A 17,193-nucleotide genomic window follows, 5' to 3' on the forward strand; every position below is an offset into this window, starting at 1 on the left:
TAGGTTTAGCTTTTCAACAATACCACCAAGGGAACAAAGCAAATTTGATGATAAAAGTAAATTGGAAAGTTGTTTAAAATTGCATGCCCTATCTGAATCATGAAAGTTTAGTTTTGACTTTACTGTCCCTTTAATTTCTAACATTATTGCTACCCCTATTATAGAAAACCAGGGTTGGTTACTCTGTTTTTTCTTTTCTACAGGTCCCTGTCAGAGGTGATATGTCTGTCTCACCTAAGAATACATTCCCTGTCCTGCCCAGGATCCACAGGTAAGTGCTTTCCCTTACAGGTTGGAAGGAACCAGCACTTAAGGGGTTAAATCCCCAGTGGATTTTTTTTTCTTGCAGAATAACCTGGGGGTGCTTTATATCTCATAAGTCAGAAGACATTAAATAAGGAATATCAGGCAGGGACATGCTTTGGGATACTGCTGGGATGTTTAACTTTATTTAGGTTAAAAACATTGAGACTGGCAATGGCAGGGAGCAACTATGATCCGCCGATACATACACTATCCTTCAGGGGGTGTTACTATGGCATCATGGAGAAGGGCTTATCTATTGAGAATGCTTTTACTACAGAGTGGTTTATGCTCAGGATAGAAGCTGTGTTTGACAGGGGCAGATTTTATGATTTCTCTCTTACTGTTGAACGGCCAATTTTCACACTGTTTTTTTCTAACTTTTTTATAATTTCTGATGCAGTCATGTGACCGGCCTCTGCGCTTCCGCTCAACGGCTTTGTTAGTTTGAGCTGACGTTGAGTGAAGGGTTTGCCGGTCTGTTCTGTGAACTTACAGACCGGAGTCAATTTCTGACTACAATGGACCCTGAAGCAAATGCTAATGTTTATATTGCTTGGAGGCTCAAATTATTCCTCCTGTGCAGTTTTGGTCTCCTTGCTTAAACAATATGCTTTTTGACTAAAAATAAAAGTCCCCTCTCAGAGACCACTGTCTCTCAGGATAATGTTGTCTGTGCCATGCCTCAGCTGTCCCCCCAAACATCAAAAGCTCAAGCAGTTTTCACATGCAGTACCCTGCGGTTCCTCTGACCTTCCTTCTGAGGGTGTTTATTTACCAGAGGATTTTGCCACGCAGATAACTTCTGCGGTTTCTGCTGCTTTATCAGCGTTTCCTGTTGCTGGTAAGCGTAAGTGGAAATCTAAAAATATTTCAGTTAGCAAGGGTTCTGACTCCGCTAAAGATGCGTTAGTCAATCTCTCTCAATTATCTGATGAAGACGATTCCTCAGTGGCTTCTGAGGGCGATATCTCTGAGACTGTAGTGGCTAGTACTGCAGATCCTGAGGAGGTTAATTTTAGGTTTAAGCTACAACACCTCTGGTTACTTTTGAAGGAGGTCCTTACTACTTTGGATGACTCTGACTCTACTGTCGCTGAGACCCCAAAGAAATCTAATCTTAACAGAGTGTTCAATTTCATTCCTTCATCTGTTGAAGTTGTTCCAGACCATATGTCGGAAATTATAGCTCAGGAATGGGAAAAGCCAGGGATTCCTTTTTTTCCCCACCCCCTGTTTTCAAAAAAATGCTTTCAGTGGCTGACTCCGTACATGTCTCATGGCGCACTGTACCTAAGGTAGAGGGAGCTATCTCTACTCTAGCCAAGAGAACTACTATCCCTATTGAGGATAGCGCTTCTTTCAGAGATCCCATGGATAAGAAGCTGGAGGCTTTCTTACAAAAGATGTATATTCATCAGGGGTTGCAATGGAAACATGTGGCAAGCATTGCTACTGTTGTGGGAGCAGCATCTTATTGTTGTGATGCCTTGTCTGACCTTATTTCAGAAGAGACTACTATAGAGGAGATCCAGGATTGGATAAAGGCTCTAAAGCTGGCTAATACTTTTATATGTGATGCCAGCATGCAAGTACTCAGACTAGGGGCCAAGATTTATAGTCTTGCAGTTCTAGCTTGCAGAGCCCTGGGGTTGAAAACTTGGTCTGCTGATGTGACATCCAAATCCAATCTTCTATCTTTACCTTTTAAGGGTAAAACTTTATTTTGTCCGGGTTTGGCTGAGATAATTTCTGAGATTACTGGGGGAAAGGGATCTTTCCTACCGCATTACAAGAAAAATAGACCTAAAGGTTGCCAAAATTCTAATTTTCGTTCCTTTTATAACTTCAAAGGGCAAAAGTCTTCCTCTTCCTCAAGCTGGAACAATCCAGGTCCTCTTGGAGATCCAGTCAACCTTGGAACAAGGGGAAACAAGCCAAGAAGCCTTCCGCTGATTCTAAATTCGTCATGAAGGGGCTGCCCCTGATCCAGTCTTGGATCAAGTGGGGGCAGGCTCTTCCTTTTTCGACAGGCTTGGATCCGCAATGTCCCAGATCCTTGGGCTGTGCAAACCAGGTAAAGAGAGAGGCCTTCTTAAACTGCGTAAAAGACCTATCTTCCCTGGGAGTGATTGTTCCAGTAGAGGAACAGGGTCAGGAATTCAAACTTTTTTGTGGTTCCCAAAAAAGAGGGAACTTTCCGTCCCATTTTAGACCTAAAGTGTCTCAACAAAGTCCTCAGGGATCCGTTTTTCAAAATGGAAACTATTTGTTCCATTCTACCCTTGGTTCAAGAAGGTCAGTTCATGACTACCATAGATCAGAAGGATGCGTATCTTCATGTTCCAATTCACAGGGAACATCGCCAATTCCTACGGTTTGCCTTTCTGGACAAACATTTCCAGTTTGTTGCTCTTCCCTTTGGCCTTGCCACGGCTCCTCAAATCTTTACAAAGGTTCTAGGGGCCCTTTTGGCGGTTGTCAGAACTCAGGGAATAGCAGTGGTGCCATATCTGGACGACATCTTGGTTCAAGCACCATCTTTTCAGTTAGCAAGATCTCATACAGAGATGTTGTCTATTTTATGTTCTCACGGGGGGAAAGTGCATCTGGAGAAAAGTTCCTTGGTGCCAGACAGAACTATTATAGATTCTCTGTCATGAAGATTTTTCTGACAGAGGTCTTAAATCCAAGCTTCTGGCTTCTTGCCTGTCACTTCAGTCCTCTACTCATCCATCTGTGGTTCAGTGTATGGAAGTAATTTGTCTGATGGTGGTGCCATGGACATTCCTTTTGCTCGGTTCCATCTGAGACCCCTACAGTTATGTATGGAATGGAGACCACTCGGACCTATCGCAGAGGATAACTCTGCATCCCCTGACAAGAGACTCTCTATCTTGGTGTATTTCTCAGGACCATCTGTCTCAGGGTACATTCTTCCTAAGACCATCCTGGGTGATTGTGACCACGGATGCCAGCCTTTCAGACTGGGGAGCAGTTTAGAATTCTTTAAAGGCTCAGGGTCTTTGGACTCTTGGAGTTGAGATTTACAATTTACAATGCCTTGATAGCCTGGCCTCAACTAGTCCAGGTTTATCAGATTTAAATCGGACAATATCGCCTCGTGGTATACAGTGGATATAAAAAGTCTACACACCCCTGTTAAAATGTCAGTTTTCTGTGCTGTAAAAAAATAAGACAAAGATAAATAATTTCAGAACTTTTCCCACCTTTTAATGTGACCTTTAAACTGTACAACTCAATTGAAAAACAAATGGAAATCTTTTAGGTGGAGGGAAGTAAACAAAAAAACTTTTAAAAAACCCCCCTAAAATAATGTGGTTGCATAAGTGTGCACTTATAACTGGGGATGTAGCCGTGTTTAGAAGTAAGCAATCACATTCAAAATCATGTTAAATAGGAGTCAGTACACACCTGCCATCATTTAAAGTGCCTCTGATTAACCCCAAATAAAGTTCAGCTGTTCTAGTAGGTCTTTCCTGACATTTTCTTTGTCGCATCCCACAGCAAAAGCCATGGTCTGCAGAGAGCTTCCAATGCATCAGAGGGATCTCATTGTTAAAAGGTATCAGTCAGGAGAAGGGTACAAAAGAATTTCCAAGGCATTAGATATACCATGGAACACAGTGATGACCGTCGTCATCAAGTGGAGAAAATATGGCGCAACAGTGACATTACCAAGAACTGGATGTCCCTCCAAAATTGATGAAAAGACAAGAAGAAAACTAGTCTGGGAGGCTGCTAAGAGGCCTACAGCAACATTAAAGGAGCGGCAGGAATATCTGGCAAGTACTGGCTGTGTGGTACATGTGACAACAATCTCCCTTATTCTTTATATGTCTGGGCTGTGAGGTAGAGTGGCAAGATGGAAGCCTTTTCTCATGAAAAAAAAACATCCAAGCCCGGCTAAATTTTGCAAAAACACACCTGACGTCTCCCAAAAGCATGTGGGAAAAGGTGTTATGTAGGGCTGCAACTAACGATTATTTTCATAATCGATTAATCGACCGATAATTTTTTGGATTAATAAACTAATTGGATAAAAAATATATTTTTTTTTCCTATATTTTAAAGTAAAATCCGCATACTGAATGTCATAAGTATAAACTTTAGACTAAAACTGTACATTAACACAACTGTTGGTCCAATTTTTTAAGCAGCAGAACAATTTTTTATAATTAAGCAGAACAAAACCACAAACTTTTTGAAAAGAGGTAAAACTAGTAATAGGTAGACTACCACTGTTTATACCATTCTGTTATTCACTTTTCAGAAACTTTGCATTGAAATGTAAAACTGTCCACATGCTCCTGGGTGAGGCTGGCTCTCTTTTGCAGCTATTTTGCAGCAGAGAAGAGGCACAAGATGGTGTTGAGGTGCCTGAGATGCATAACTAGGGTTTTTGCCAATTTCAACAAGGTGGGCTACTTATCTTTGTTAGCTCTCCACCAATGCAAGGGGACTCTTAAAGTAAGCCTGGACTTCATTCTGACATAAAAATATCTTGAATATCTATATGCAATGGTAAACAACCAGCTATAAGGTTAGGGGAAAAAATATATAGTCCCCTCTTAAAATAACAGATATATACTTACAAAGGTTGAATTTGGTACATATTACAATTAATTAAAAATATTAAAAGCAAAAACAAAAAAAGCCAAAAGGGCTAAAGACTATATATCAGTAACAGGAAACAGCCTTACACATTTATCTATAGAGTACATATAATCGGCAACAGCAAGCGATCCACTACAATTGTGTAAACAGATAATAGTGGCATCAATTCATATAACAAATACCATCAATCTAGGGCATGGTGTAAATAACAAGCTTGGCACTATATCATGCAAAGCATAGTCCCAAATCACCTGATTTAATATAAACAATCCAAAAGATGACAAACCAACTAATCGATTATGAGATTCGTTGACAACTATTTTCATAATCGATTATTATCGATTATGCCGATTAGTTGTTGCAGCTCTGTTATGGTCTGATGAAACCAAGGTTGAACTTTTTGGACAACATTCCAAAAGATATGTTTGGCGCAAAAACAACACTGCACATCACCAAAATAAAACCATACCCACAGTGAAGCATGGTGGTGGCAGCATCATGATTTGGGGATGTTTTTCTTCAGCTGGAACTGGGGCCTTAGTCAAGGTAGAGGGAATAATGAACACTTCCAAATACCAGTCAATATTGGCACAAAACCTTCAGGCTTCTGCTAGAAAGCTCAACATGAAGAGGAACTTCATCTTTCAGCATGACAACCACCCAAAGCATACATCCAAATCAACAAAGGAATGGCTTCACCAGAAGAAGATTCAAGTTTTTGAATGGCCCAGATATGAATCCGATTGAAAATATGTGGGTGATCTGAAGAGGGCTTTGCACAGGAGATGCCCTCGCAATCTGACAGATTTGGAGTGTTTTTGCAAAGAAGAGTGGGCAAATCTTGCCAAGTAAAGATATGCCATGCTGATAGACTCATACCCAAAAAGACTGAGTGCTGTAATAAAGATGCTTGAGCAAAGTATTAGTTTAAGGGTGTGCACACTTATGCAACCACATTATTTTAGTTTTGTTTGTTTACTTCCCTCCACGTAAAAGATTTCAGTTTGTTTTTCAATTGATTTGTACAGTTTATAGGTCACATTAAAGGTGGAAAAAGTTCTGAAATGATTTATCTTTGTCTATTTTTTTTACATCACAGAAACCTGACATTTTAGGGGTGTGTAGACTTTTTATATCCACTGTATGTCAACCACCAAGGAGGAACTGTCTTAGCAATGAAAGAGGTGACTCGCATTCTCTAGTGGGCGGAGTCTCACGATTGTCTCCTCTCTGCCATCCACATCCCAGGGGTAGACAACTGGGAGGTGGATTTTCTGAGCAGGCAGACTTTTCATCCTGGGGAGTGCGCTCTCCCCCCAGAGATTTTTAAAAAAAATAACTCTCAGGTAGGGAGTTCCGGAGTTGTATCTGATAGTCTCGTGGTTCAAGATCAAGAGATCCACAGGCTGCTCTGATAGATGCTCTAGCGGTTGCTTGGAACTTCAGTCTGGCGTATTTGTTCCCCCCGTTTGCTCTCCTTCCTCGAATAATTACTCGGATCAAGCAGGAGAGGGCGTCTTTGATTCTAATAGCTCCTGCCTGGCCTTGCAGGATCTAGTTCGCGGATCTGGTGAAGATGTAATTTCTTCCCCCTTGTAGATTGCCTCTGAGGAAAGACCTTCTACTTCAGGGTCCCTTCCTACACCCAAATATAGATTCTCTGAAATTGACTGCTTGGGGATTGAAGTCCTTGTCTTGGCTAGGCGTGTTTTTTCTGAAAATGTAATTGATTCTATGCTTTAAGCTCGTAAACCGGTTACTCATAAGATCTACCATAAAGTATGGCGTACATACCTGTATTGGTTTTAATCGAAGGGTTTCTCTTGAAGTCGAATGAGGGTTCCTCGAATTCTTTCCTTTCTTCAGGAGGGTCTGGAAAAAGGTTTGCCAGTCAGTACTCCTGAAGGGTCAGATTTCTCCACTGTCTATTCTCTTGCACAAACGTCTGGCTGATCCACCAGATGTTCAATCTTTTGTTTATGCCTTTGCCAGAATCAGGCCTGTGTTCAAAACACATTCAGTTGTTATCTTGGAAAGTTTTGCTTATTTTTGCTATTTCTTCTGTTCGCAGAGTTTCTGAGCTTTGGGCTCTGCAGTGTCATTTTCCTTTCCTTATTTTTCATGCAGATAAGGCGGTCCTTCGTACTAAACTGGGTTTTCTTCCTAAGGTGGTATCGGATCATAACACCAATCAAGAGATTATTGGTCCTTCTTTTTGTCCGAATTCTTCTTTTCAGAAAGAAAGTCTGTTGCACAACCTGGATTTTGTGCGTGCTCTAAAATTTTATCTACAAGCAACTAAGGATTTTCGTCAGTCAACTGTCCTGTTTGTTGTTTTCACTAGCAAGTGTAAAGGTCAGAAGGCCACTTCTACTACTCTTTCCCTCTGGTTGAGAAGTGTTATCCGATTAGCATATGAGAAAGCTGGACAACGGCTTCCTGAGAATATTACGTCTCATTTCACTAGGGCTGTCTCTTCTTCCTGGGCTTTAAAGAATTAAGCATCTGTGGAGCAAATTTGCAAGGCGGCCACATGGTCCTCATTGCATACTTTTTTCCATTTTTTCCAATTTTAATACTTTTGCCTCTGCTGGGGCTTCTTTTGGGAGAAATGTTCTTCAAGCGGTGGTGACTTCTGTTTAGGACCACCTGTCTTGTTCTCCCTCCCTTTTATTCTGTGTCCTCTAGCTTGGGTATTGGTTCCCACTAGTAATTGGAATGAAATCTCCATGCCATAGGAAAGAAAACAAAATTTATGCTTACCTGATCATTTTTTTCTTTCTGGGCATGGAGAGTCCACGACCCGCACTTATTTACATTTAAGACGGCACTGTTTTGGTACAAACTTTAGGCACCGCTATACCCTTGTGTTATCATCTTTTTCCATTTTCCTTCGGCCGAATGACTGGGGATTATGGTTAAGGGAAGTGACACTTAACAGCTCTGCTGGAGTGCTCTTTGCCTCCTCCTGCTGGCCAGGAGTTGAATATCCCACTAGTAATTGGAATTAAATTTGTGGACTCTCCATGCCTGGAAAGAAAAAATTATCAGGTAAGCATAAAAAAAAAAAATTTCTGAATCATGAGCGTTTAATTTTCACTTTGTCCCTTTTAATGCTATTGCTACCCTGTAAATCTATGTACACATAATTAACCCATACTAAGGGGTCGATTTATCAAAGGCTTTGCCAGCCTTTCGCCCTTCTACGACCGAATTTATGAATCAGAGCGCTGCTACCCTGACCACCTTGCCACCTCTAAGGTGGCGAATTTCAATCTCCCCGGTCTAGGTGAGCTGCAGCGGACAGAGGCACATATGTATGCCTCTGTCCGCTGCAGCTTAATAAATCGACCCCTAAGTTTCAAGAAGCTCACTGAATAGAAGATTGTTTGGAGTGGAATAGACCTGCTTAAAGACCTATGTGTGAAGAGGGAGGGTCAAGCATTAAAAATGAAATATAATTGAATTGTTTTAGTTAAATAAACCAATTTAAATTGTTATTATTAAAGTAATAATTTTTCTCTTTCCAATAAAGTACAGGTGAAAAGTTGATCAAATATGAATGATTAACCTAATAAACTGGACATAGTTAACCACCCAATCATTCAATTAATTTCAATGATCTATCTATGCGTATCTAATGATGTATAACCAAAGTTATTATTCTAAAAATGAAAACCATGATTTAAATTGATTTAAATATGTCTTACTGACTAGTGATTTAAATTGTGATTTAAATCATAATTTTAATTTAAATCAAATCCACTCTTGTTTTAAATTTTGCTGAATTTTGGGAAAAGGAATCCTAGCATAAATGCTAAGTCATAAGTCAACCTTTTAGAGGATTTATGAAAAAGAAATAAGGTACCATTTTAATTATGATATTTATAGGCATGTGCATGTGGTAGTATAGAAAATAGATCAGATATGGGGTAACTTCTTTTTGCAATGGCTCGGGAACATCAATGCACTGTTTGGAGCTAACTGTTGATTGGTGATTACACACATATGCCTCTTGTCATTGGTTCACCAGATGGGTTCAGTTAGAATCCAGTAGGGCATTGCTGCTATGGAGCTGACTTTGCAGGGGTTAAACACTTATTTACATGCAAGCGATTGAGCAATAACTACATGTTCATTAAAGAACATTTTCCGTTTGTACTTGCACTTAAATGAGAGAAGTTTCTCAAGTTTGGTTTGATATCTCAGGTTGGCTGCTGTTTGTTTCTTCTGCTAAAAATGAATAGAGAGCTACAAATGGTTTTTTGTTGTCATTTAAAATAAAGAACAAGTTGCAAGTAAAACATGTTAAGTCCTTTTTGTTTATAATTACAGGAGCTGCATTTGCTGAAGGTTTGTCCAGTGGATTAAGTACTTCTGTGGCTGTTTTCTGCCATGAATTACCACATGAGTTAGGTATGTAGTCAAAAATATAGAAAACTTAGATTCTTTTTTGCAAAATCGGAAATTTATGTTGATGTTAATGTGAGACTTTATGTTCTTAAAGGTTGGCTACATTTAGACACCAATCAGCAAGTGCTACCCATGGGCTGAAACGAAAATAAGCAAGCTCCTAAGCTTACATTCTAGCTTGCTCAAATAAAGATACCGAAGAAAATTTGATAATAGGAGTACATTAGAAAGTTGCTTAACATTACATGCTCTATCTATCTGAATCATGAAAGTTTAATTTTGACTAGATTATCCCTAGAGGGTGAAAAACAGTTCTATATTCATATCAATAATACCTGATCTCGCATATTTTTTTTTTTCATTCTTATGTTAAACAGACAGGGAAGTGAAGGGTTTAGTTTAATGCATTACTTTCCCCTGATCTGTCTTCCTTTAAACGCTCTCTAAATACATTTTTGTTCAAGGAAGCCTGTCACCCAACTCAGTAACAAGTGAATTCTACTGTACTCATTTTTAATTGCCTTCAGCTAACTCTATACTAACATCATTCTCACCCTTCCAGTTCCCACCTCCTGTTTCTCACCCTCCTACCCTTTTAGATTGTAAGTTCCCACAGAGAATAGGGCCCTCAATTCCTCCTATGTTTGTTTGATAAATTTTGCCCCATCTCTCAAAATATTTTATAACCCTTGTACTCTTATCTTTTGTACCCATGGACAGCGCTGCTGAATTTGTTGGTGCTTTATAAATAAGGTATAATAATAATAAAAATAATAATCAAATTAAGAGAACTGTAAAGTTGCCTGACAGAAACAGAATGTGTGTTTTTTGTTTTTGCATATCTTATTTTAAACATTCAACTGTTTAGCAGTACCTGTCTCTTTACACCCGTCCCCACACACACACACCCTCTAGCATTTTTTTATTAAGTGAAGAATGCTGGGAATGATCAGTCAAGGGCACTTCTGGGTGCTTCTTGTCACAAGAGAGTCTGTTTCTGTTCTCACGGTTTCTATCTCTGGCCAATCAGACACAAATGTTCTTGTGGGTGTAAACTTTCAATGTATTTTTGTGCAAAATTTCTATATGTAACTGCATTATTATCACTCTTTTTATAGTTGATATAATGGTATAATCACTCTGATAAATTCTATATATCTATTTCAGTTACAAACTTGAAAATCTTGTTTTCCGAGAAGAGAACATGCAAGAAATGCTAACGTGCTGGTTCTAAAAAAACAAAGGGACAGTGAAGTAAAAAATCACTTTCATGATTCAGATAGAGCATGTCTTTTTAAGAGACTTTCCAATTCACTTCCATTATGAGCTTGTCTTTTTTCCATATGCACACTTTTTGAGGCACCAGCTACTACTGAGCATGTGCACAAGTTTACAATGTATACATAGGTTTGTGATTAGCTAATGGCTGTCACATGATTCAGGAGACCAGCAAATTAAGTGATTTTTTTAATTTGTCAGAAAATAAATCTACTGTTCATTTAAAATTCAGTGAAAGTGATATTGCATTGTGTTTTTTGTTTGTTTTATTTAGTTATTCATTTTTTTTTAAATATTTAATGGTCCATGAAGTCTACTATTCTGAGTAAAATGTATTAAGATGCTTTTTTTTTTTTTGCAGGGGATTTTGCAGTGCTTCTTAAAGCTGGTATGACAGTTAAGCAGGCTGTGATGTACAATGCCCTGTCAGCCATGCTTGCATACCTGGGTATGATAACTGGAATTCTTATTGGTCATTATGCAGAAAATGTTTCTATGTGGATCTTTGCACTCACTGCTGGGTTATTTATGTACGTGGCATTTGTAGACATGGTAAGTGCAAATAACATCTTTTTTCAGTTTTTTAAACGTAATTATCCAGTAATGTAAGGGGCCATTATAGTGAATATATTACATGCTCTAATTTTATCACTAATAACCCTGCAAGTCTATGTGTTTAAGCTCTGCAAAGAGCAAAGAGTACTTTGCCTAGTGTACCCTGTTGACGTAGTACCTATGTCCAACAGTCTGGCATGCTGCAGTCCTCGCCTTCAGCTTTGACAGCGGAGAATGCAGCCAGGGACAGAAGGTATCTGCCTTTATATGTAAGGATGAACAGATTGTTCTTTCTTTACCATATGAAGGCAGATGGCTGATACAGACAGTGACACCAACTGTGAACAGTAAATTATAATATAAAAAAATGCTAAAACTGCATACTACCAGTCTTTCTGCCAGTACCTAAGATGATGGTGTGTGTGTCTGGAGGAGGGGGGGGGAGGGAAACAAGAGGGCTGTTTGGGAGGGATCAGGGGGTGGGAGGTGTCAGGTGGGAGAGTAATCTCTACAATACATCTAAAATTAGCCTTACAAGCTACTTGATTAACTCCTTACTCCAGCTGCAATTAGCGGCCTTCTAATTACCAAAAAGCAATGGCAAAGTCATATATGTCTGCTATTTCTGTACAAAGGGAATCCCGGAGAAGCTTTTACAACTTGTTGTCTTATGACTGCACAAGATGTGTGTAAATAATTTGTGAAACCGTTAACTTTTTTTAATATGATCGCGTTGAGTGGCAAAACAGTAGCATTAAATATACCAAACTGGGCCTATATCAATACATTGGGTTGTCTACTAAAAAATATATATAAAGTTTTAATAGGTAAATAAAAAACAAAATCAAGACTCTATTTCTGTTTAAATGGAGTGATAGCAAAAAACCCTAAAAATTCTCAGGTAGTTTTGGAATTTTTTTTCTCTAATTCCCGGTACTGAAGGGATTAAATACTTACGGCCAGATTACGAATGGAGCGCAAACGTTTGTGTCTAAGCGATAAGGGGTTTGCACTTACCGCTTGTTTTACGAATTGAAAGTAAATGAGATCACTTGTGCGTAATCATGATTTATGCTAGAATGATAACTGTGACTTCAGAGCTCTGGTTAAAAGGGACAATACACTGTAAAATTGTTTTTTATATTAATGTTGTTGGTTTTTTTTTTTTTTTTTTTTTTAACTGGTTCAGTATGCTTTAATGATTGAAATCCAATAGCCTAAATCTGAATGTATGTGTGGCAACTACCTTCATACAATAATATTTCAAAGGATGGTAATCCTTTGTAGACATTTTTTCCCATAAATTAGGATAAATTGGATATAATCAAAAAGGCACATGCGTCAATAACTCTATATGAATTCAATTCCGCTTACTGCAGCTCATTGGCAAATTTCATTGAATAGTATAACATTACTGGTTATGGCATATAATGTATACAAATGGTTTAACATATATAAAAAAAATAATAAGTTATAGCTAAATCTAATGAATAAACATTGAACTAGGGAGGCTAGGTTAAAAAATATCACACACAAACCTAAGTAAAAGCTAATAAAAAGACATTACATTAGATATAGTTGTGAAATCTGTTAATTATTTTCTAGATGGATGTCTTCTTAATTATGGTATGAGACCCTGAACTTAACCACAATGAAATCTGACAATTCCTTAAACAGGATAGAAAAGTGCAGGTTCAGTATAGTCCACGTACCACTTTAGTTTCCAAGTTTTGGACAGAACACATTAATATTAAAAAACAGTACACACGTTAGACTAATCACATATGCAGCTTTTGTACATTCTATATGATTCAAAGCAGTAATGAATAAGGCATTATATACAGGTCTTTGAGATACAAGACAGTTTTTGTATCATGTGCAGCTGATTTGTGATAAACAGTTCCCTTAGGCTTTGATGCTGACCCAAAGACACCCAAGTAAAGTCCCATATATCCATGTTTTCACGTATACTTTTCTTCCGGTGTCTGAAAAAAGCATGCCCACAGTTATACCAGTTAGGATTAATAAAGATGGCACTGTTCTTTTCAAGCTGAGCTTAGCCTCTTGATCTTTTCCAGGAAACTTGTTTCGTTTTTCAGGGTCCGTAGTTTCATAAAAGTCAGTAACTTGTCCTTTATTTCAAACCACTCATGAAGCCAACTTCTCATAAATATCTGTTCCTTTGGGATATCTTTCTGATCCACACGTTCCACAACAATATGAATTCTTGGGAAAGCAGCATGGCGGCGGCTCAAGCACAACCGGTCACTGCACCGACTGACACCCGGCAGCATTTGAGGGGGAGGGGCGGGGGAGGAGGAGAGACCCATATTAATGTATTTGTAATGACTTGTTATACCAGCTGCAGAGTATATAATGTATGAGAAATTGCATTATCAGGTTAATTTGTCTATATGAAGTAGCTGATTTTGTGCTTTTCAGGTAATATCAGATCTCATTATGTTATCACTTTGTGTACACAAACTTGCTTCCTTATCTTAGATTTGTCTGGAAAACTTAAGCTCAATACATAGAAAGAACAATGGAAAATTATAATTTCTCTTGTAAGGTGTATCCAGTCCACGGATTCATCCTTTACTTGTGGGATATTCTCCTTCCCAACAGGAAGTGGCAAAGAGAGCACACAGCAGAGCTGTCCATATAGCTCCCCCTCTAGCTCCACCCCCCCAGTCATTCTCTTTGCCGGCTCTAAGCAATCGGAAGTGTAAAGTGAATGTGGTGTTAGAAATGTAGTTTTTATTTTCTACAAGCAAAAGTTTGTTATTTTAAATGGTGCTGGTGTGTACTATTTACTCTCTAGCAGAAAGGAGATGAAGATTTCTGCAGGGAGGAAGATGATTTTAGCATGTTGTAACTAAGATCCACTGCTGTTCCCACAAAGGACTGAGGAGTACAAGAAAACTTCAGTTGGGGGGAACGGTTTGCAGGTTAGGCTGCAAAAAAGGTATGTTCAGTCATTTATTTCTAGACAAGACTGTGATAATGCTAGAAAAGACTGATAATATCCCCATGAGGGAAGGGTAAGCTGTATTCAGAGACTAAGTATGGAATTGCAAGCTTACATAACAGGGCTAGTTTATGCTGGTTGACACTACTTAATGGCAAACGTTTTTTTATTGAAAAATTTCGTTTTTTGAGACACTTTGAAGGTTCCTTTGGGTTTCTTTCAGGGGTTGTTACCCACATGGCTATTATTAAAACACTTAGGAGTGTCTCTTTAGGCCTTACAGCACCGGAGTAAGGTGGGAGGGGCCTAATTTTGCGCCTCAGATGCGCAGTTATATTTGACTAGAAGTCCAGGCTTTTTCACATGGAGGGTCCTGCTGCAGTTTGAGGGCCTATAAGAAGCTTTTTCCCCACAAATCTGGTTCCTAAGGGCAGGGAGGGCCACAGCAGAGCTGTGGCAAGGTGCTGATGTTGTTTTAACCGGTTTGTTGGCTTACTGTCGATCCGGTTTGGGCATTAAGGGGTTAATCGTTTTTATTGCTAGTGGTGCAATCTTACTAATGCTTTAGGTACATACTGTAAAAATTTCGTATCCGATATACACTCACAACGCTCTGAAATGGGGGCGAGGGATGTGCTGTCTGAGGGAGAAATTTCCGATTCGGGAAAGGTTGCTCCTCAGACAGACTCAGATACGTTGGTTTTTAAATTTAAACTAGAACACCTCTGCTTATTGCTCAGGGAGGTATTAGTTACTCTGGATGACTGCGACCCTTTGGTGGTTCCAGAGAAATTGTGTACCTAGAAGTTCCCGTTTACACTGATGTGTTCCCGGTCCCTAAGAGGATTGCGGCTATCGTTCCTAGGGAGTGGGATAGACCAGGTATTCCGTTTGTTCCCCCTCCTGTTTTTTTTTTTTTTTTTTTTTTTTTGAAAAATATTTTTTTATTGAGGTTAAATATAGCAATACAAATAAAGACACCCATAAACAAAGATTCCAATAAATCATACAAGATTGATATAGAGGCACAATAGAAATATAAATCTATTACAGTTCTAGGCATAAATTCTATGAATCTTTGGGGTAGTGTGGGCATTCTACTTATAGGGCTTATGAAGTAGTCCGCTGTCTCACCATCCAGTGATAGGACAAGCCAGTCTACCTTACAGAGCTAGTGGAAAGGAATGATAGTCTAAAGGAAGCTACCTTAGAATGTCCAAAAAGAATGTTATATAGGGTGATATGAAACCTCTTTTTTATAATCTGAAGAAAATAAAAATGGTCCCCGTTTTACATTGGGCATTGTGAGCTAGTTTAACTAGGAGAGAGATAGGAAAGAGAGGCAAAAGGGGGAGTTGATAATATAGATAATGGGGTAAGGGTATTTCAGCGGACAAGAGCCGCTCTGGGTGGGATAAGGGGAGGGAAGGGGGGGCGGAGCCAAGAGTGATAGTAAGGGAGGGGGTAATTAAAGGCTACAGTTGTTGTGAATAGCACCGAATTTAAACTTTAAGATAGCGTAGTAAGAGATGTTTATAGGTAGATACCACATAAAAATAAAAAATAAAAAAATAAAATGAAGAAACATATAACATAACTCTACAGGTCTCTCACAGGTGTACTAGATATTCAGTGTACAGTGTCCCTTGTATTTTACTGAGTAAATTAATGAGATCAGATACATTAGCAAGTTTAGGGTAAAGCTTACTACAATTGTGAGAATTAGGAAGGGGACACTCCTATAGAGCATGAAACATAAACAGTGGCAACAGATCAGCTGCTAATCCCCAGTCACATGTATTCCCTAAACTTTTTTCAAAAAATATATTATTAGAATGATTAATTGCTATTAATGTATATACGGTCCTGAAACCTTCAAAAATATTTATCTGCCCCCTCAGTGTATTAAAAAGCAGGTCCTTGTCAAATGGCTCTCAGACTTAGTCACCCCTTTGGACTAGCAAGGCAAATGAGGCATAATGGATCTTATTATCTGCAGATGACATACCTTACTTAACAATAGGGAAATTAATACTTTAAAATCTGTAAGTCTATCTCCCAGTATACGCAGGAGTTAGAGGCTGTTCTGGGTACAGGTTGATTACTTAGGGGACCGGGCAAAGCTTGCTAATGGTTAAAGTCCCAGGAACTACATACTTCGCTAGTGTAGGGAAAATATGGCCAGTAGGATCTATTTAAATATATACTTACAATAAGATACATGTATAGGACGTAAGATAATAACAAGTGAGACAATAAACGGCATTAATACAACGATGAGATAAAAAGTGAACAGCAAAACTAGATAGGGACTATCACAACATGTAATACAGTAAATATCAGCGTTCCTGAAGTCCACTGAGTCAAATATAAGAGCACAGTTAGTGTGTCAGCCTATGCCCTCCCTTGTATAGAGATTTATAAGACCAGTATAGTCAGATATTAACCTTATAAGGTGAAATTCTTTTACAAGAGATATAGGGATTAAATCGCGCCCAGATAACTACGTCCATATATAGAACAGAGTAGTCCTACATGTAATATAAATGAAAATTTTAGTAGCTGCTATTATTTAAAGAACTACAATCTCTGAGGCAATGCAAGTTGGGGTGAGAAACATGCATACATGTTGTTGAGCTGTGTAGTAAGTAATAGGTAGTACAGGACATGCATAAACTATCTAAACACTCTAAGGCTAATAAGAATCAAAGTATGGCAAACATCAGCAGTGAGGATATTGTCATAACTAGAAACCTCCTGTTCTTTAGCTAGTTAAAAAGTACAAACGGCAGTATTTAACAAAATAAACGAGTGCAGGGTAAAGATTAATCTCAAGGATTATAACGCTCATATCTAATATGCTGGAGCGCTCTATAACTAAATAACTGATAAAGTAACCATACAACATAGTGAGCTAGGAATTAGGTGGTTATAGATATTACCATACTAGAGTGTGAGGCGTCCTTAAAATAGTGGTAAAAATCCTCATATACAGAAACACCTCTAAGGACCACATATTAGAACAGCCCGATGCTGAA

At 38.7% G+C, this 17,193-nt stretch overlaps 1 protein-coding gene across 1 annotated transcript in view; it reads left to right on the forward strand.

The window, feature by feature from the left end:
• The window catches only part of SLC39A6 (solute carrier family 39 member 6), a 114,683-nt gene that overhangs the window by 34,958 nt on the left and 62,532 nt on the right, over window positions 1–17,193 (forward strand). Inside the window, exons 7-8 of the mRNA XM_053714585.1 lie at window positions 9,277–9,357; window positions 10,994–11,184. Coding sequence (XP_053570560.1) covers window positions 9,277–9,357; window positions 10,994–11,184 — 272 coding nt within the window. The remainder of the gene's footprint in view (window positions 1–9,276; window positions 9,358–10,993; window positions 11,185–17,193) is intronic.

Source organism: Bombina bombina, chromosome 5, assembly GCF_027579735.1.
Source record: "Bombina bombina isolate aBomBom1 chromosome 5, aBomBom1.pri, whole genome shotgun sequence".
Classification (NCBI taxonomy): domain Eukaryota; kingdom Metazoa; phylum Chordata; class Amphibia; order Anura; family Bombinatoridae; genus Bombina; species Bombina bombina.